This window comes from Bombus vosnesenskii, unplaced genomic scaffold (genome assembly GCF_011952255.1).
Source record: "Bombus vosnesenskii isolate JDL3184/JDL3185 unplaced genomic scaffold, Bvos_JDL3184-5_v1.1 scf7180000013304, whole genome shotgun sequence".
Lineage (NCBI taxonomy): Eukaryota > Metazoa > Arthropoda > Insecta > Hymenoptera > Apidae > Bombus > Bombus vosnesenskii.
The window spans coordinates 2,400,741-2,422,437 of NW_022882953.1; the positions used below are offsets into that span (position 1 = coordinate 2,400,741).

The 21,697-nt window shown below is 33.3% G+C and overlaps 3 protein-coding genes across 6 annotated transcripts in view; 1 reads left to right on the top strand and 2 right to left on the bottom strand.

The window, feature by feature from the left end:
- Positions 1-146: 146 nt before the first annotated feature.
- Positions 147-12,822, bottom strand: LOC117234315 (von Willebrand factor A domain-containing protein 8). Of its 2 annotated transcripts, XM_033495400.1 has the most exons (19): positions 12,626-12,822; positions 12,466-12,549; positions 11,962-12,383; positions 11,724-11,888; positions 6,502-6,660; positions 6,181-6,417; positions 5,897-6,109; positions 5,651-5,811; positions 5,304-5,586; positions 4,518-5,216; positions 3,769-4,149; positions 3,513-3,664; positions 2,912-3,341; positions 2,089-2,843; positions 1,701-2,011; positions 1,381-1,632; positions 801-1,195; positions 489-727; positions 147-405 (listed from the first exon to the last, which is right to left on the bottom strand). In XM_033495400.1, the coding sequence occupies exons 1-19, from the start codon at positions 12,732-12,734 to the stop codon at positions 288-290; spliced, it is 5,565 nt and encodes a 1,854-aa protein (XP_033351291.1). In that variant the 5' UTR covers positions 12,735-12,822; the 3' UTR covers positions 147-287. The 2 variants fall into 2 exon arrangements, with proteins under 2 accessions (XP_033351291.1, XP_033351292.1); XM_033495401.1 differs by lacking the exons at positions 11,724-11,888; positions 11,962-12,383; positions 12,466-12,549; positions 12,626-12,822 and adding an exon at positions 9,451-9,681 and having other exon boundaries at positions 150-405.
- Positions 12,823-14,214: 1,392 nt separating this feature from the next.
- LOC117234318 (3'-5' RNA helicase YTHDC2-like) lies at positions 14,215-18,761 on the bottom strand. Of its 2 annotated transcripts, none has more exons than XM_033495416.1 (8): positions 18,631-18,761; positions 18,137-18,355; positions 17,862-18,055; positions 15,698-17,783; positions 15,237-15,623; positions 14,903-15,153; positions 14,489-14,829; positions 14,215-14,388 (listed from the first exon to the last, which is right to left on the bottom strand). In XM_033495416.1, exons 2-8 carry the CDS (start codon positions 18,331-18,333, stop codon positions 14,377-14,379), a joined length of 3,468 nt encoding a protein of 1,155 aa, XP_033351307.1. In that variant the 5' UTR covers positions 18,334-18,355; positions 18,631-18,761; the 3' UTR covers positions 14,215-14,376. The 2 variants fall into 2 exon arrangements, with proteins under 2 accessions (XP_033351307.1, XP_033351306.1); XM_033495415.1 differs by having other exon boundaries at positions 15,698-17,789.
- Positions 18,762-18,966: 205 nt separating this feature from the next.
- The window catches only part of LOC117234316 (phospholipid-transporting ATPase ID), a 69,920-nt gene continuing 67,189 nt past the window's right edge, over positions 18,967-21,697 (top strand). The window contains exon 1 of one of the 2 annotated variants that reach the window (XM_033495402.1): positions 18,967-19,115. The gene's annotated coding sequence lies outside the window, so the exon portion shown is untranslated. The remainder of the gene's footprint in view (positions 19,116-21,697) is intronic. The other variant, XM_033495403.1, reaches the window with a different exon arrangement.

Genomic DNA, 21,697 nt, shown 5'->3' on the forward strand with positions numbered 1-21,697 from the left:
AAAGTATTGCATGTTTTAAATTAGTAAATATTTTAAAGTAATTATAATAAGAAAAATAATACAAAATATGGTAGAATTAATTAATTAGTGCTAATTATTAGTACTAATTTTAATGTAAAAATAAATTATTTTGATAAAAATAATTCTATTACATATGTATATATAAAAAATTAATAATAATACCAAATACGTATATATTACAATACATTTCTTAGCTATTAACGATTTGTATCCTTATAAATATTTATTTAAAGATTAATAACAAAGTATATTACATCAGCGATACATCAACCGGATCTTGTAGTACTTAACAAAGAAGCAGCAAATATTTGTTGCAAGATTCGAGGTATATCCTTGAGATCCATACAGACAAACGCACGTCCCGAGGCTATCTTCTTGGTTAAACTTAAAATTAAAAATATACATTTTTATCTATAGTTTTTTACAAAGTATTCAAACATTTTACGAATATCAAACAATATACTTACTAAAAAGCTTGATCGCCTAAAGAACCAATAAATATAGCAAATGCATTAACATCTGCATTCGATGTAAGAATTTTTGTAAATAGCTCGGGACGAATACCATAACGTTCAAAATTGGCGTCCGACAGTACAACAACGATACATTCATCGGCGTCTTCTTTCGCTAGATTCGCGATCGCATGTTGAGTCGCCTCTAAAGTATTATCGCCAGACATGCAAAATTGTGAGTGTGCGTGCATCGTCTAAAAAAAATTATATCGTTCGTAATATCGCACCTCACGTTTAATTGGAACAATATTTTTTAACTACTATTACCTTTATTACTTCCAATCTACGCTTATTATTAGCCGGCGGTTGAGTATGCTTTACAAAAACAATATTATAGTCATCACCGGAATGGCCAACGATATCGTACTGAAACTTCCCTTCGTACCCACTAAACGCCTCCATTACCATAACACAAGCTTCCATTTCTCTATCAAGACGTCCATCATAACCATTAAACCTATACATGCTACCAGAAACGTCCACTACTAATTTTAAACGCTTCGGTTTTGTCGGAGGAGTGCCGAGCTCGGGTTCTTTCTCCGCCCTTCTTCGGTAAATTGTTCTTTCCCCTGTTAATCCTTCGATTAATTTAGTATCGTCTAGCTCACCGGAAGTTTGGTGCCTGCACCATTGACGTTCTTTACTTTTTGCCTGTAGACTATCTGTAAAACGTAATTGAAGCATTTTAACTTTATTAACATAAAATAAATATTTCATAGTTATAAATTATTTCTTCCAAGCATAAATATTTAATTCGAATGACGCATTAAAGTTTATCAGATATCTGATACATCCTTAATTAGTCTAGAAATGTATACTGATATAGCAATATGCGGATAATATTAACCTATTATAGTTCTTAACGCTTTAACTTGCTTCTGGACAGCGTCACTGAATTGGGAATAAAGATTATGATCATATTCGCTCATATTAATTTCTCTTAGTCGTTGCTGAAAGGCTTTAAGACCCATTTCTCTCGCTGCCTTTTTAATATGTTCTGGTACCGCGTTCTTTTCTTCGTCGCTAAGTTGATGCACCGTATGGCCAGCATCTAAACGATAAGGTCCACCTTTTCCACCAAGACCAGCTGTGTCCCTTCCTGAAATTTTCATTGTATATTTTATATTGCATCATCGTTTGTTGTGTTTAGTACATCACACACCATACCTCCGGTTCCTCCTGCCCATGTATTGCCTCCAACGTGCGGTTCGTTTTTGTCATCGATTTTACCATGTTTTGGGCCACTAACATCCAAGCCAGAATACCTTTCTTTCGTCATTTGCAAATTTTCATTACCGTCTTCCAACATTCTTCTCCAAGCTCCAAGTGATTTTTCAATATTCGCTAGTGACGTCTCCCAAAGGCGAACGCAACCACCTGCATCTACCGTTACAAGATCCTGATTTGATTTAAGAGCAATATACAAGTTCTGCTTGTTTGGATACAAAAATTGAGTCATATGCGATACGGTGGATAGTCTAAAGATATAAATAATACGGTTAATAAGTACATATTTAATAATTATTGGACATTAAATTTAATCACATATACTTACTCTGGTACAGGTATATATCGTAGCTTCTGATTTACGATATCAACAATTTCTATATAAGCAACGACCCCTAAATTTGCTCCAGTGTTTGGAAGAATATCATTAGGAACTTCACGAGCTGTAACCGTTCTAATAATTTGCCCATTATCCATAAAAACAGGGGGCGCGGAGCTTCTGCTCTGTTTTGGTCTTGGCCAAGTATGTAGTTCGTTAAAACTATCTAGATCAGGAAATCCAACAGCAATAGTGGCATAGTTATTGTTAGATACTAGCAATCTATTTGGAGAATCTATTTTCTGTTTCAGTGCTGCACTAAGTAGATTGCTGTTCAAGTTGCTGTCAGTGCAACTGAGAAATAAATCATTTTCAAAATTATTTTTACTAGATTCTTCTACTTGTTGTAAAACATTTGGACACGGTGACGATTCTACAGATTTCTTGAGAATATATTTGTTTTGATTTCTACCTTGAATCAACCACCTTTTTTCTGATGGAAGTAAAACTGATTCTATTTCAAACGGTAAATTCACTATATAGAAACACATGCGATTTAAATCGACCACTTCTATCTTGTTAGAATTATAGACATAGAAAACAATTTGATTATGGGATTTTATCAAATCCGTCTTCATTTTTCGGTGAAAACTTGTATTTCTCAAGGCATTTGATATTTTATCCGATGCCATATCGAAGAAAGATAATATTTCTACCTTCTGAACGAATCCTTCGCCTAAATTCACTATTAAAAGAACATTGCTCTGGAAACAAACATTTTGTACAATACGCTATAATAAAAAGAAATTCATTTGATATAAAAATTACTTACTGTTTCTTCGTAGACTAAAACGTTTTGATTTTTATCACTTGCCATTGTGAATCGAAGTCTATTGCTTCTTTCAGAATTTATTAATCCATGTAACGTAGTTTCCTGAACTTTATCTGATTCTTGAGTCATGCTATAGATCTTTAATGGATTCGTAGCAAGGACATTAATTACGTCATCCTTTCCATCGGCTTTTGTACCTTTAATAACTGACAGACCTGCGACTACGGCGGTGTCACTAATTGGAATGGTCCAATAACTTTGTAATTCAGTAAATAAAGCTGATCTGGCTTCAACGCGATCTAAAGATAAAATCTTTTGACTTAAACTTATCGGTGGTTTTAACTTAATATATTTTTCCTGCACGCGTAGCACGTCCTGCTTATTAGAAAAATTCCAGGTAGCACTAATTTTGCTTTCCGGCAAAGATATTCTGCAAAGGAAAAGGAAAAAGAAATATTAAACGTTGTATTCTTTCTATGTTTTATTCTTGTCCTAAATACGTGTATATTATTCAAAAATAAAAATACATGTTAAACGTATAACTTTCATTTGCCCGAGGTAAAAACTATTCTAACGGAATTCTTTTTATTAAATATCTTACTCTTTCGCTAACGAAATATTAGTAGAACTTGTTCCAATGGGAATCCCATGTTCGTGTAATACAGATACTAAAGTATCAAAAGTTTCCTCGCTATATCGATCGAAATCGAATACATTTCGCACCACCTTAGATAACGGTTCTTGTGGGAATTTCTGAAAAAGTAAATAAAAAAATTCGCCAATGAACGAAACATCACAGATTGAATAAAGCTTTGGATCGAGGCTCACATAAATAATAAACAATGATAAAAGCTCACCTCTAAATGCTTTACAATATTAACAACTTCCCGAGTCGAATATGGATAAGAAACTAATCCTTGATCAGCCATATTTCGCAATTTTCCAAAAGCTTTTACCAATTTAAATATTATTTGTTCGTCTACATTCGGACCGTAACGTTTCAAAAGTTGAATTTCATTTTCAACGCTTGGATTATCGACCGTATGCGTACTGAATAGATCACCCAGTGCTCCAAAGAAATCATTTCCCAAGAATGGAAAACCGGGTCTGTTTGCTAATATTATCATTTTAAAATCTGGATGAAGCAGTATTTTATTCGAATTTTCTTCATCGGAACTTAAAGAAGATACTATGCGTCTTCCGTCTGATAATATCATTTCACCAGATTCGACTAAAGTCTGGAACCAGAAAGATCATAGAAAATGAAATTGTACGCATTAAATCTTAAGAGTAATCTTAAGACTTTGAGAAAACTTATGATGGCATTAAAGTTCCGTAATCTTACTGGCTAAAGTTTCATAATTCAAGAACCATAATTTGGTGCAGCTATAAAGTGTCCGGGCGATAAAAAATGTACTATTTCTTAGTCTCCAAAATATTAAATATAGAAATTGCAAGATTAAATCTAAACATTGTTACAGAGATCGTCTAAATTAAATTATTCGGAAATTATAAACCAGATTCATTAGCTATACACGTCTCTTTTATGTGGGCTACTAATTTCTATGATAACACATCCGATATAACTTAGTTTGCACGTACATACCTTTAAAATACACGTAACATGAGTTGGAGCTTTGTCTGCTTCATCAACGACGAGCACGTGTCCCAATTTAACAGCTTGCACGAGTGGCGAGTCTTCGTACACAACTTTTCCATCCCTAACCATTGGTTGAAGAGTCAAAGTTTGAACAGTAGTGTCCCTGTGTAGTTGTATATATTCACGCGGCCTATTTAGAAGTTGTAACAATCGATCGACGATTTTATTTTTGCCGACACCCTGGTTTCCAACTAGCAACAGATTCTGTCCCAAACTAAAGTCTTGCAGTAGATTCTCCAATAGCGCAACGTGTTGCGGCACATCGTAAAATAAAACATCAGGTACTTTTGTCAAAGCTGTCGTGTTGTATCGTTCGGTAACCGTATTACCAATTTTTACGGTATTCCCATTAATTTGACACTTGATGTTCTGGTCTACCGTATTTTTCGTTGCAACGATATCTACGCTATTGCAGCAATCGTCCAGTGCTTGTTTCGCTATCGTTGGTAAGAAACGAGCCAGACAAGAGCGTTGCACTGCGCTATAAGCATCGTCAGTTTGGAACTTGTGCATCCTTTCTGCTATCCTCAGAAGCTGTCTCGTACTGAGAAAGCTAGCTAAGGACTGTAAAGTTGGATCGCTGGAGGATCGCAGTACGTGTGCCAATTCCAGAATGTTTAATAACGCCGTGGAAGGTTCCCCGTACTAAAAACAACGTAAGACATCATTTGGTATACATGGAAGCGTCTCTGTCAAATGTTAAAAGAAACGAACGAAAATGATAATAAATACCTTTGATCGAACGATATGGAGCTCCTCTGACTTGGTGAGCGGTCTCATCTCGTGGAAAAGGAACAAACTAAGCAGCTCTGAATTCAACCATTGCCTCGAAGACGTGTTAAGCATCGGTGATTCTGCTAAAGCTATAATTCGAAACGATGGATGAATACGCAGCACACCTGATTCTTGCAGTTCTGCGTCGGATTTATTGTACTTCTCCTTTATCTCGTCGTAACGATCTGCTCTGATGAGTCTTTTACCGTCGTGCAGCTGTAACTCTCGATCGTGAACCAATCTAAAAATGAATAAAACGAATAAAAGAACATTTGGAGAGCTTAAAATGTTTAAAGACAATGTACCTATGTACAATAGCTAGAGTGCTAGGATCGATTCTGTTAATTCCATCCAGTATAGCCAATTTTCCATGCAAAGCTGCATCGACTAGCGGCGAATTTTTCCAAACCGTATCACCATTGGACAATGTTGTCCGTTGTTGTATCAAGTCTCTAGATGTCATATCCTAAGAAGATATTTCAATTGTTTCAAATAAATTGCATGTTTATTTAAAATTAATTTAGAAATGTGTACGAATATGTGACACTTGCCTGATATAATACGACAGGCTCGACTTCGTACCCCAATAAATTAGCTAACGTTTGTACAGTTATTGATTTCCCACATCCTTTTGGACCGATCAAACAAATATCAGAAACAACATGCGATTCCAACAAACTTATCAATAAATTATTCTGATAACTCGTTTCTACGTATTTACTTTCTTGTGCTCTTTCATTAATCTTTTTCGTGCCGCAAGGAACCTATTTAAAACATACGATTGAGATATGATGTGCAAATTTATAAATTCTTCTTTCTTAACAAGTCTACTCACGTTCAACCCTATTTCTCCAGAAGGATGCTTTATACTGACATTCACTGAATTGTCTTCTTCATTTTTCCTATCTACATTTACATATTTTGAAATCATACCGTCGTGCATCGTTGGTTTCGGTATATTAAAAGTTTCGAGGATGCTTTCGACGGCCGATTGACCCTCCTTTGCCAAAAATAGCTTATACGGATAACATCTGTAAAATATATCGTACACCGACAGGTATGGACACTTATCCTGCGGTTTACACACAAATTAACAAATAATACATTAAGTAAATCAAAATTCAGAATAAAGAAGAATTTAGGATAAACAATTTACCAGTATAATAGCAACCGATGTCAAATTATCGAGAGGAAAATCCGGAAGACCTAAGGACACAGCCTCTTGTGTAACGAAAGCGTGCGAGCACGATAATAGTTGCTTTAATTTCACAATGTCAGCGTGCGTAACTAGATTTTTTAATGTGTTCAATTGCTCCTAAAAATTGCAAAAATGTTCAAACAAATTTCTCGAAAAATTCTCTAAATACTGTTTTAGCTTGATATTCTAATCAATTTTTTTCTTTTACATGATGTAAGAAAATCTGTTTAGACTTTTTCTTGCGTGTCAATGCTGACAATGAGTGTACGAAGCATACTGTTTACTATGACTTTAACTCTCAAACAGAAGTTAATAATTCACGCTGCTTCGAATACCTCATAGTGAGCAAAGTTATGGTTACACTACTTCCGCGAGGTATTCGCATTATTTCCATTTGCCAGAGAACCGCATATCCTGCATAATTGTGAACAAGTCCGCGTACGGAATGTTACACCACAATTTGTTTGAAACAGTCCACGCGAGTGATTAGCACCAAGAGAGCTTTCCAGTGCGCGCCAAGTACGATAATAACTACCACTCGGCACGAAACTCTCTAGATAGCTTACAGATTTCTATCGGAAAGTTTCAATTGGACTACATTCTCAGACCTATCGGTGCGATTATCGCGGTTTCCGGGAAAATACGATTGCTTTAACAATCCTCGGAATAGATCTAGCGAAAAAAGCTGAAACTACCTTGATATCAATTCAACTTCCATCAAACCTTTCTTATATCCCCATTTTCGTTAAGAACAAAGAAACAACTCTTGAAAAATTTCATTATTGCTACTGTATTGATACTTAAAAAGTTTAGAGGATTTTAATTTTCAAAAATTTAGAAAGTACATACATGATAGATTACACGATTGTTTTTTTTAAATACTTTGTATTAATTATCAATACCTTGAGATTTTGATATGTCAGAAACAACCATATAAACTTCCGTATATCGTACATTTTTGTATTGTTATTATGAACATTTACAAGTACCATAGAAACGGCCCGTTATGATCATAGAATGACTACGTTATCATAGATTGTTTCTACTTGTTCGTAACGACATTAAAAGCAAATTCTCGTGATATTACATTGTATTAATTAGCGATTATTATATTAATTTTCGTAAAATTGTAACAAATGATATCACGAAAATGTTCCTTTAGTGGAGGGCAAATAGAAATAATCTACGTTAAGCAGCCATTCTATAGTCATACAGAATCATTTCTATGGTACTTGTAAACGTACGTAGAAAAAGCAATTACTTTCTTACAAATGAAAAAGGTGGATATATTTCGAACGAATCGTTACCGAGTATGCGTTCATTACAAGGTTCTTTTTGTCTCTTTCGATAGAACTTAAAGTTTCTATTAATGAACACAGATCACGATTGCATGTTAAATTGCATTATTACTTGGCGTTTGATGTCACTTCCAATAACTCATGAAACGAATGCAATTTAAAGGAACTGCTGCAGTGTTGAATAATTGGAAACTTTTTTACAAAAGTTATATTCTGAGATAAGATCGACACTGTTCATTCCTTTGTAAATAACGATACATGTCTCTGATGTAAGTGACAAACTTTCGGAAACTTCTTAAAATACTCTGACCGATTATGACATCAATGTCTTGTTCGAAACTGCAATCACGCGATTTATAGCCTCCAATAAATCATTGAGGTTCAATGCAGAGTTCATAAATCATGTACTATTACGCAATAATCGGCAGTTCTCTACCTTAACTATGTAAGATATTCAACCCTTACAAAAATGTCACAATTATGCAATATAAACCATACCATACCATGATTTATTATTCAATTATTCCCAATAATTTTCATCGTTCTTTTTAAACTAAATCTTTAAGACTACATCGCAAATATAGGTTTAAGAAAGAATCCTATAAATTCGTTTATGTAAATTCATAAATGGAGCATTGAGAATAAAATTAAATACATATGTAACTCGTTAAAACTAAGTATATATGTAATTTCAGCAAAGTAATTCGCTGTTAAAAAGAGACATGAGCACAGAATATTCAGTGCACAACTGATTTCATTATGTTACCCGAGTCTGATTTGGAAAAAATAAATTTCTCTACTTCTGTATGATTAATACAGTTTCTTGGAAGAAATTAATACTATAAAGTCACATTTAAAAGAAGTAGTGTTTTGCTCTCAACTTTTGAAATAACAGTACCAACTTTCAACTAGGTACCAGGTACCAAAACTACTTTCAACCTACGTTAGACGGTTATGTTTTAAAGCAAAACAGATCTTTCACGTGTAAACTTATTGGTTCGTAAATAGCACTGCATAATGCAAAATTTTAGAAGGTATTATTGGAAGCTCTGTCGTCTCGTCACGAAGAAACGCCCTAAGGTAGTTAAATACCCCTTAATTATATTTGACTTTTTATGTGACCCTTACCACGAATATTATTTACTTTGTCCAATTTGCAAACAATACTAAACGACGCTAAAGCGTGTAAGGTTCTTTGGTTCTAAGGTTCTCGCGACGTCTCGTGCCGGCACCATTACCAACTGCTCCTTCACGCGCAGGATAATGGGTGTCGAATTGACTCTCGATAAAACCGGATTTATTCCGACGCCGCGACGTATTGAATTTTAGTAGGAAGTCGTGAACAGGGATGAAACAGGGACGATACATGGCGATGCACAAGTATTAACGAATAAAGGCCCGCTATACAAATGGGGAAACACATTTCCGCGAATAATCGAGCTAACGTGTAGAAATTAATTGTCGTTGTACGTATCGCATGCAATTGATGTAACGAAATAATGCATTATAATCGAATAAATAAAAGTAATACGAGTGTTTATAAAAGAATTAAAAATAATTCAGTTATATGCTGTTAATAAGTTAATAAGTATGAATAATGGATAATTACCTTTAGATGATGTAAGTACTTGTATTAAACTTGTTGGGATTTTTAATAAAATTCTATCACTACGAACAGTATATTATATCACTTATGATAAATGTTGTAATAGTTGATTAATTTATATAGTTTATAAGATTCCTGTTTAAGATAGTCTTGCAGCAAAAGATGATATTAATTTTAAGAAACATTATGTTATGGAGATCTGATGTAAATTAGACAGTTGCTAATATGCATGTAATGATATGACTGATTAAATACTGTTTTTAGTCATCTACCAATGATTCTTGCGAGGATGTGTGAAACTCTTTGCAAGCGAGACTCGGTATCACTACGTGTAACTTCAATCGGCTAGGAGGACACCATATCGCCGATGATGCTTTTTCTTTCATTTCATTTTTCGATTCATCTCCGTCAGACTTTGGAAACGCTTTTGCACTATTTAACTTTTCGTTCAATTCTTGAAACTGTTCCCTCGTATTCTTTATCTTGGGCAACCGACTTTGCGTCATTTTAGTTTCTTCCTTTTTAAGGCGTTCTGAATTACGCTCTCTAGGTAATTTGTTGTTTCTCATCGTTATTCGTTCTCTATCTTCGAAAGGATCACGTTTCAAACGGGGAAGTCTCCTCTTGGTAGCACTCCATTTTTGTTCCTCCTCGTCAGATGGCCTTTCCGCAAAGTGGTCTTCAAAATCGTTCTTGAAATTTTGCGTTTTCCCAGACAAATCCAACCACTGGAGGACCCTTTCGAATAATGGGTTCCAAAAAGTATCGGATGTTCCCTCCGTTTGTCCACATTCTGTTATATTCAGTTTAAAATCTGGCTCCGACTCTGATGTTCTTCTTTCACAAATGTCACTTTTAAGAATTTCTTTGTCGATGAAAAATACTGGGTCTTCTTTCATTGCTTTATGACAGCGATACTTCTTTTTAAATTTTCTATTATTATTTAGGATAGATTCTAAGATACTAGTATCGGACGTACTAGTCGAAATTCTGGAACAAGGAGGTGCGGATAGTTTGCGATATATCTGAGAAGTTTCTTTGGCTTCTGAAAGACCGTTGCTAACTACCATCTGCAAGTTTGTGAAACAATTGTTCAGTCGATCCAGCCTCGATTCCAACTGTTGATACTCCGTTGAGTAACTTTTATTCCTCGATACACGTGAACGTCGACGTGATTTCGAATGGATCAATGGATCATCGGGTGATAGGATCGCGTGTCGAATACCGTCCACCCAGATAGTACGAACGGATATTGGTCTTTCTGATGACGACCATATTGCTGGCATTGTTCAATTATAATTTACTTATTAACTTATTAATTTATCAATAATATACAAGAAAGAAATACGTCAGAAATTCCAAATTATTTTTTAAAATATAATTAATATATATAGTATTAACACGAGCAATTTGCATTAAATGATGTTACGTTTCTCTTTTACTTATATAATATTAATATTTTCTAATTTGCCATATTTCTTATTCTTATAATTTTTAGATACAAAAAGACGTTTAGTATTATCTTGTTTCTCAATCTTGTACGTATCTTGATTATTGATAATTCTTCCTATATTCAGTAACAACGCGTGTTGAACTTGTGATTCGACCGAATTTCGACGTATTGACTCCCAGTTAAACAGGAGGACAAACAAGGTTCCACTGTTCTCGCGACACGCGATCTAAACTACGATGACTGTGACCATAGCGCAGCTACGAACAGTTTATATAGGAAGGAAACCGGCCCCGGAAGGGATGGCCGACTGGAGGGGTTTGTGCGACCTCCGCACCCCATACCTAACGATACGACGCTACATAAATCAAGTAAAACTTTAGCAAATTACACGCGCCACGATCTTCTCTGAGCCGCGCCAGTAATTACTGAGCGTTGTCACATAAAACCTATAACTCACGAACTTCTAAATCTCTATATTGCTAATAAGTAGTATAAATATGTATACTCAGAAGTAGTTGCGTTGTATAATTTTATAATTTTATATATATATATATAATATTCATATAATATATATATATATATAATATATATATAATCTATATATATATGTAATATTCACTGAACTTATTGAATAAATTATTAAATGTAAAAATTCTGCACAATATATTGCATAATGCACTTATTATGTTTTTTTGATGAGGTGAACAGTAATTTTATATTATAATTTAATCATAAAATTCTTTTTATATCATTTTTAATATTAGTAAAATTATTTTAAGTGAAATTATGTAGGATACCTGATTTATTAATCAAACATACTCACTTCAAAACTTGGAGGTGGAATATGTCTGGCTTGAAACCTAGATCTAAGAGGAGGATCAAGCGGATGGCCAGGATATCTTGGTGCTGGCATACCCAGTGCAATAACTCTAAAGTCTTCGCTAACTCTAACTAGTCTCCAATTATCCAATTCCTCCTGGCTGTATGTCTAAAAAAGTACACATTTACTAAATCCATTAATCAGTAATAACAAATCAATGTACGTATACAGATATTAATACCTTGAGTAACTTATCATAACGTGTTGCAGGGACAAGAAATCTCCCATCCTCTAAATGCATTTCACGGTTTTCCAATAAATTATTCAGAACAGGAAGAACATTTCTTTCAGCTTTCTCTACACCTTCAATAATCAGAATCCTTCCATTTGTTGCAGCCCTTACAGCACTTTGATCATGATAATAAGCAGTGCCACTTCTTATTTCTCTCCGCTGTTTTAGATCTGCTTCTGTTGTATCCCTTGAAAGTGCTATAAATTCTACTTCACGGTCTGTGAATTCGAGAAAAGCAAGAGCTAATTTTCTACGTCTAGTCCCTGGACCTCCAATTAAAAAAATATCTTGAGATAAAACATCCTTTTGAAGCATCCATTTTAAATGCCTTAATGTAGATGCATCCTCATTTTGAATAGACAGATTTAACACTGTTTGCATAAAAATCACTGTTATAATGCCTTCCTTCAGGAACAAAATAAGTAATGTAAGGAAAATACTTATTTAACTCACAGTATTTTCTAGGCACATACTCAGGCTTTTGTGGTGCTTTCACTGTTTTTGAAACTTGGCCAATACTAACAATCATATTATTATCTAAAGTTAAAATGAAATAATTAAACTACAGTGATATCGCCATATCACAAGTAATTGATCTTTCAATTTATTCTACCTGATTTGCAACGTGTAAATAATAAAAGGTTAGAACGAAATACTTTAGATCTCGTTAAAACTTTATGATTAGTTGACATGCGATGAAAATGACATAAAACGTATAACATTGTCTTATTTTAATTTATTTCACATTACAGTTTAAAAAGAATTATAGAAAAGATATTCTTTTTCGTAAAAATATATACGTATACTTATAACGGTATATATACATATGTATATAGATTATGACTGTATAATGAACTGATTGCCGTGATCAAAGTTTGATACAAGTTGATACAAAAATGAATACAATAAAATACTTCATAATACTATTCTTCTCAATACTTTTATATTGTAATATATATTTCAAGTAAACAAGAAAGTTAAATGTCTTCATATAATACTTTTGTAAGGTTACATGATATAAATTCATACCAGTTTATATTACACAAAAAAGGAATTTGACAATAGTCTAATTAACTGGAAAAGTATACTTTTGCTCGAGGAGGATTGTACTTAGAACACATGTTACAATTTGAATATTTATTATTTATTTCATAACTGTGTATTGCATAAGTCAAGAAGTAACATATCATTGATTTAATATATTTGTAGATATATAGTAAATAAGAAATGTAAGAAACAAAGAAATGTTTATATATTATGATATACCGTTTTTATTATTACACTGAGGAGTATTACAATAATTCTAAAGACTATGTTGACATTAACATATATATGTTATTATTGCCCAATGTTTTAGCTCGACAAATTAGATGTATACAAAACAAACAATATTGCTGTAGTTTATGATTTCCAAAATATCTAAATATAAATAAACTTTGTACTTGATAATAAACACTTGCAAACAGTGAATTTCAAAGAAAAGTGATTATAAAATATTTGTGTCAAATAATTAAAGTATTAAATTGCGTTTCATTTCCTACTTCATTAAAGTTATATCGTCTGTTTGCTTGCAGATTAGTGTTTCTCTTATGTGTCATTGTTCTGTATATTAAATCATAGCATTAAGTACTTTATGCACGATATAAAATGTAAATAAATTACTCTTAGATTAATATCTATACAGTATATCACATTAAAAGGTAGAAAGATCTACACTTCGATTCCTACATGTTATTCATTTAATACTATTTAGGAAATAAACTGGAAATGTAAAGCAATTTCAGAAAAACAGCACCCTCATAATAAAGCAAATCTCGTGATAAGCCATGAAATTATATGTTTAGTTACCTATATTACTTGACATTTTTCAGTAACACTTTATAACAACTTGTATAATCAAAATATTTTATGCATTTCAGAAGAAAAAATATTACCTATTCACCATCAAATTTGTGTTTGACAACATTGAATTTAAATGACCAGAAATATGCAATTAATAAATAATTTCAACATACACACGCGCGCGCGCACACACACACACACATTATATATATATAAAATGTATAATATGATTAAATAAAATATATTATTTTTAGATTTTCGAATGAAAAACAAAATTTATTGGCTTTGTCATTATTAACTAAACATTTTAATGAAACTATGATTATCCTTATAGGTAATCACCCACAATTCGTTTTTTTCTTTATCCTATTCTATTTCAGAAGCAACTTATTCAATTCTCATTAAAATATGCAAATTAGGAATGCCATTATGTCTTTGCATATTAAGTTACACATAGGAACCAAGAGAATAAAATATCTCTTATAGATTACATTTAATAAAATATTTTTCTTCTGCCCAATTTTAAAAATTCCTCTAAAAAAAAAGGGAAATAAATTTTAAATCAAAATATAACTATAAATACAAAAAGCTAAATATTAGTGTTCATTTAATATCAGAAAATTTAAGAAATTACCTCTACAAAGTCATCTGTTCTCCTAACATTGGCAGGATAATAATCAACAATTAAAGGTCGTGGTCTTTGACCAATACCAGATGGTTGTTGTAATCCACATGTCTGTTCTTCATTTGTAATTACACTTACTAAAGTGCTCACTACCTTTTCGTCAAGTTGCGACATTGCTTTATTCGGCGTTTTCATACGTCTCAAGAACAAGGCATTCCATTTTTGTCTTAAATGTAAAAAGAATCTAGCAGTTTCTGGGTCGAGTTTAAATACTACCCAGTCGTCGAGTTTAAAAATCGTTCCTTCATTACTTTCATCAACTTCAGAATCTGATTCACTCTCTGGTACAGCTATAAATAAAAAATCATGACATTAAGATATATTAATAAAATGTATTATATTAAATAGTCAGATACTACATACACTCAGCTTCATAAATTACGTCTACGGACAATCTTGCTGGTCCACAGAACAAAGCTACTGTTAATGGATTGATCAGCGTAACCATCTTAACATGACAAAATCGTCCTGTACGACTCATTTCTTCATAAAGTAACCAATCACAGGGCAAAGCTTCTACATTAGCTGCATATGTTTGAGTGGATGTCATCCTTGGTGATTTTGGACAATCTCTTAAAGTTGATGATGGATGGAAAGATACTTTCACTTCTTTCCTACAAAATTAATAATCAAAAATGTAAATAAATACTATATTATATAAAAATATAATACTGAAAAAATTAAAGAAGCAATGTACTGTGTTCTTAGTTGCAAATGCTCTCTGTCTAATCTTATTAGGTTCGGATATAAACCAGCAGTCAGAGCTGCTTTCACTACGGCCCAATTCTCAGAATTAGAATTTAAGTCTCTAATGTCTCCTGGCCCTCTTGCTCTAACAAATCCAGATGCACGAAGCTGACCAAGCAGTTGTGTACGCATTCCAACTACCATCTCCATCACAGCAGCTGAAATAAAATTTTGTTCGCAAAATGTGCGTTCTTTGCCACTTGCACGTGCATTCTGCCACCCTTGGAAAGCACGCAAAACTGCCATATGATCGGAATATGTATTAGTCGCAAATCTCTTACGAGCCGCAGTTGCAGCTCTCTTTTGTGATGGTTCCAGGGGTAATATAAAGGGATCTCTGAAAATCATTTTTCAAAATAATATTGAGTCAAGTTATTTAACATATACTTGAAAGTCTAAATCCTTACTTACTTGTATGCTAAACTACATACAATAGTCAAGACAGGATCTAAGCATTTTAAAACCACAGCATACAATAACATTTTTCCAAGTCTTGGTTCAATTGGTAAATCAAGCAAATGACTTCCTAATTCAGTGAGATCTTCCCACGGATCTAATGCGTCGATAGTTTTCAGTAATTGAACTGCATTTCTTGTTACTACATTGGAAGGTGGTTCCAATGCTCGATCTAAAAATTCTGCAATAGGAGTATTTCCTGGAGCTAAATGTTTTGTATACAAACACAGTTCTTGTAGTGGTGATCTTAAGATTTCTGCAGTTTGATAAAGTTCCATGCTATTATATCGAACCGCCGAGAATAGCCGATAACAAATCCCTTTTCTACATCTCCCTGCTCTACCTTTACGTTGTTTTGCACAAGCTTGGGAAATCCAATTGGATTTAAGTGTACACACTCCCGATAATGCATCAAACGATTTTTCTTTAACTTTTCCTGAATCAATAACATATACGACATCATCAATTGTGATACTTGTTTCAGCGATATTTGTTGAAAGAATGATTTTCCGAGATCCCACGGGACTTGGCTTAAATACTTTCTTTTGATCACATGTTTGCATATTTGAATGAAGTACATACAAATTATAGCGTAAACCCTTATTCATTTCCTTTTCTTCATTATTTATCTTTTCTCTCATAGTTACGATATCATCATATCCTGGTAAAAATACTAAAAGAGAACCAGGAGGCATCTTTAAGTGGATGTGCAAAATTAATTGAAAGAGGAGATCATAATTGATTTTATCATCATCAAATGTATGTTGATATACATCTAATAAAAATTTATCTTCTTCCGAAAGCGCAACATCTGTAGCATGTAGTTTTGTTTTATCCTGTAGTGTACAATCATAAGTTTTCATATATGCTTCTATTAACTCGGCACATTCAGCTTGATTCATATTCTTTGCCCAATCTAATGCAGTCCATTCATTGGCTGCTCGTAGGTTTAAATTTGCACCTAAATTTAAAAGCTGTTCTGTGGTATTTATACATCCTTTTCCTGCGGCAATCATAAGCGGAGTTACGAATGTCGTGGAATGTTGATAATCTACCGAAACATTTTCGGAAAGTATGAAATATAAAAGTTGTGCAAAATTATCTTCGCCTCCGCGTAACCATGCTTCAGAAATGCTTTTATCCATTTCTTCGGCTAACCATGGTTCTAATTTTATTTTTTCAGGAACTGGCTCATTCTGTTGTGCTAAAATTGGAGCAGGCAATATACATCTTTCATTCATAGTATTTGATCCTGATTGTTGAGGTTTATATTGAGTCCAAGTTTCCAACACTTTATGTTGATCTTTTTTATTCATAAACTCTTTTCTCTTTGAAAGCATTTCTTTCGTCATATAACCCGTCATTTTTAGAACATCTTCGAGAAAATACGTATCGACATCATATGATCTTCCCAAGACATTTACAACAGCACATTTGTTAAAATATTTAACAAAAATGTTAACATCCAATGTGGCGCTCATAAGCACAAGTTTAAGAGATTTATGTTTTTGTATTGCATCTTTTAATGCTATTAAAAGAAAATCGCAAAACCTATCGCGTTCGTGAACTTCATCCATGATAACATGTGTGACAGTACTTAAAGCAGAATCTCCTGCCATAAGAGTTCTAAGGAGAACACCATTTGTACAGTATGTTAAAAGAGTTTTTGGGGCAACTCTACTTTCAAGCCTTATTTGATAACCGAACGTTTGTCCAATTTTTTCATCTCTTTCAAATGCTACTCTTTCAGCCACTGAAACAGCTGATAATCTCCTTGGTTGAGTGCAAATAATTCTACAAGGTTGTTGCCTTTGTTGGCAATGTTCAAGAATAAATTGAGGAACTTGGGTAGTTTTACCACTACCTGTTTCCCCTCCTATTATGACTACCTGATTAGTATTTAATGCATCAAGAATGTCTTCCCGGAAACTAAATATTGGGAGTGCTTTACGATAATTTAATACATCAAAATTAGTTTTCAATTGTGGTATTTGAGGCACGCTGTTATTTAATCGACCCATTGCTTTTGTATTTGTATTTACTGAAACTAAAAGTTATAGATTACAAGCTCAATTTCACGATTTAATTACATATACTTTGGATATATATATCAGAGTACCATCTGTATTAGGAGGCCGTTCTCGTTCAATCGGTGGTAACAAATCCTGACATTCTTTATGGTTTAGTGGGAAAGCCTGTAATAAATTATATATACTTTGTCTTGAAGCTTTTTGTAATTTTATTACAGCATCAGCTTGAACTATTGTTGATCCTTCTCTTTTGTACACAGTTAAAAAGCGATTTGTACCTTTACTGTTAGGGGAAAATTTATATTTATTTATATTCATTATCTATTACATTGAAATTGAAATATTTGTATTATTTTTAACTCACCCTCTACTTTTAGATTTTAATCCAAGTTCATGCGCTAATTTATGAATATAGCCTCTTTCTTCCGCAGTATACGAAGATGGAAATTCTAATTCTTTTTGATCATGAGTTTCCAATAACTTTTTAAGCGTTAAATTTACTGCAATTCTAGTATCCTCTCCAATAAGAGGGGCTTTCTTAGTGCGGTTTCTGCGTGGCATTATATATATCTAATAAATGTTTCTGAAATATAAAATAACCAATAAATATTTTAAATCAAATCTTTTTCAATCTCCTCTTAAAAAATATTGAGCAGAATCAAATTTTATTTTATTTTAAAATGTAGTTAATTCCATAAGATTTTGAAAAAGTAGACAGTACATCTTTCAACGATAACGACCTTGGTAAAAGCAGATAAAAACAAAAGTAAAATAAAAATAATTATAAAATTGATGTGTATAATGGCATATAATGAAGCAAGATGTGTATAATTTCATGAACTTTTCATATAAACTCACATAATTCCGTCAATGTACATGAATTGTATTTAAATCCAATATGCACTTAATACGTTAATACTGATAAATACTACAATTTGTAAAAATTATATTTAATAAAAACACATCGTACTTGAGTGATGACCTGTAATAAACACGGCGAATAATATTTACGTCCTTTTCAATTATGAACTCCCTCTACACAGGTCTAGAAAATTATTTAGAACAGTTTGTATCGATATAAACCTTATTCTACTAGATTCACGGTCGGGTCATGTTTCTATGTTACCAATTTGAACGAAATATCAACAAAGTTAACTTAGTTCAACGACAGAGCGCGTTATGATCGTTTTTCACGAGAGATCCGCAAAACAGTGAAAGCAGGCACACGGTTAAATGCTGTTCCAGTAAACAATATGGCCGGTTTAGTTTGGTGCGCGGGTTATGTCGTCTCTATTATATTTTTCGAGTGTTTATTGTGCTTTATCAAGGATTAGTTGTTTTCGGTAAGTACATATTTTATAACGAACATATACTCTTATGTAGAGAAGTCGAATGATTAAGATTTACGACGAAAAATTTTGATACCTGATGATTGACGATCACAAGTGTGCCTTTCCGTCAATTACTGTCTGTGTTTAAAGATATCGGTGAAATCTTACGAAGATTTTCGACTCACTTCTAATGCATTTATACACGTGTTTGTGTATCGTACACAGTTTTAGATGTTGAAAATACTTCAACGATAGATAAATTATACATTTTAAAAAATTTCAACACGGATAAGAATGACGGTTGAGATTTTAAATCCTGCGATACAAAACGATATCATCGAAATTTTCTTTCACCTTCGTATGGCTGTCGTATTAAACAGGCCAACCTATTGTGGATCTGTTACGTTATCTGTAAACTTGGCCAAAGTTCCAATTTTCTATTGGCACTTTTCCTATAAGGTTTACGATAACGATTAAACTTCCTGACAACGTAAGCGAAGCAACAGGTTTTTTGCTGAGAATCTGCCGATGACCTCCCATTTTAGTACTCACCAGCAGACTTAAACAACTCAGATCTAATCATCCTACATATTTCTTGTTATTTTTTTTGCACATTTGGCAAATTATATATTTAAAAAGTACATATATGTAATAGAAAAATAATTACTTCTCCAAGTATTTAATCGTAGCGAATCTCTAAATGTTAAACGAGTAATTGAACTCGTACCATATTTTATATTGATATACAATTATTTTAAAATGTTTCGTTATATATAATAATATGTATTCTGAATAGATACTTTGAATGCAGTTATTACTCGTTAATGATGAAACGATATATTTTTTAGTACACTGAGAGGATATGAATTTTTCAGTATTTAATATCTTCAATATGAAATTTAAATTAATTCAAAATGAAACCTAAATATGATTTGAAATTACATTGGATTGTAAATATAATTCTTCTGACGCGTATATTTAATGGCTTACTTATTTAAAATGCGATTATGTAGGAGATAGTACATGTTTTTATTACGAGAATATTATTATCTGAGTCTTAAATATACGTATACTTAAATATTTAATATCGAACTAACGTCTATAAAAATTTATGAAGACTAGATCTCGAATGAATTATCATTGATATGTCATCGAGTATGTCTGTATTAGTTATAAAGTCAGAATATGGAAATGCAATACAATAACACAGTTACATAAATAATAAAGAATGTATCGAATTAAATGTAAATATTCTGTACGCGCATGCGTACAGCATGTAGCCATGATCAAGACCCAAATTTAAGGTTCGTTGCAAAACACGCTGAGTAAACCGTATAAGATATTAACGCGAATGTCGACATCACGTGCATTACGAACAAATAAAAACGATAATCGTAAGATTATCAGATACATGTAATATCAAATATCAATTTATTTATGCTCGATGTAATCGCTACGTCTCATAACCTTTATAATGTACAACATTACTCGCGCAATTCAAATTTATGCAATTACTTAACGATCATAAATGGGAGGAAATTGTATAAAGCATTGCAAAATAGATTTGTATTCCTACAGATTACGTTCATCATGCACATGTTACACGAATGTTTACGATTCAAGATCTATATACATCGAAATGGCGCGATCAACGCGAAACGCATCGAAACCATGATCAATTTAATATCAGAGCCACCAGAGCCAAAATAATGAACCGATTCGTAGCTTTTCGCAGCAAATGTTTTTTTCCCATAGAGATTTGAACGATTTTTCCTTTCCTTTTTGTAAAATAAATTGACGCGAGCTTATTTTTCTCTTTGACACCATTCGTTTCATTTTGGTTGCTTTGCTACAAGGTTTATATCCTTCAGTCGTGACAGTTCTGGTGTTAATTTCGGTTAGCAGCCGTTTACCTTCTTTGTTGGTTTCGCGAGAACCGAAATCTATCCCATTGCGTCAGTGTTCTTATTTCGGACGTTGCTGAAAGTCCGTGACTTGGTACATTGTTTTTCTCGGCGAGACGGATGTTTAATTCATTCAAAAATCGCCAGAGGCAAGAATTGGCACGGGACGAGAAAGAAAGAGAAAGAGGATACCGAGAAGCGAAGTATAAGAAGAAAGGAAAACAATGTAAGCGGTACAAGAAAAGACAAGAGAGAGATATAGTTGACGTTGGAATTTTTTTTAGGGAAAGTCCCGCGTCGTTCGTCGCTTGGGACTGAGACGCCACGTTCGTTGTCGTTCATTCAGGAATTACGTAAGTTAACATCGCATCTGCTCGTTGCGCTTGTCTACTAGTTAATGCCTGGGCAAACGCTAAAGATTCCCACTGATTGCGGCCTGAAAAGGTGGCGCGGCAAAGTGCTCCGCCGTCCAACAACCGTGGTCCGTTAAATAAACGTCGGATCAAACAAACTGATAAATACGCGAACGGGCGATCTAATTGGGCCACACGTGCGAGTGTACGCCTAATTTGCCACCTAAACGCCCATTCACTAGGGCCTTAAGACACTTGCAAATCAAAATAAAATCATTATGTAGTTATGCGCGTCGTTTCGTGACGCATCGTCCATGGTGGTCGTGTCTCATTGCAA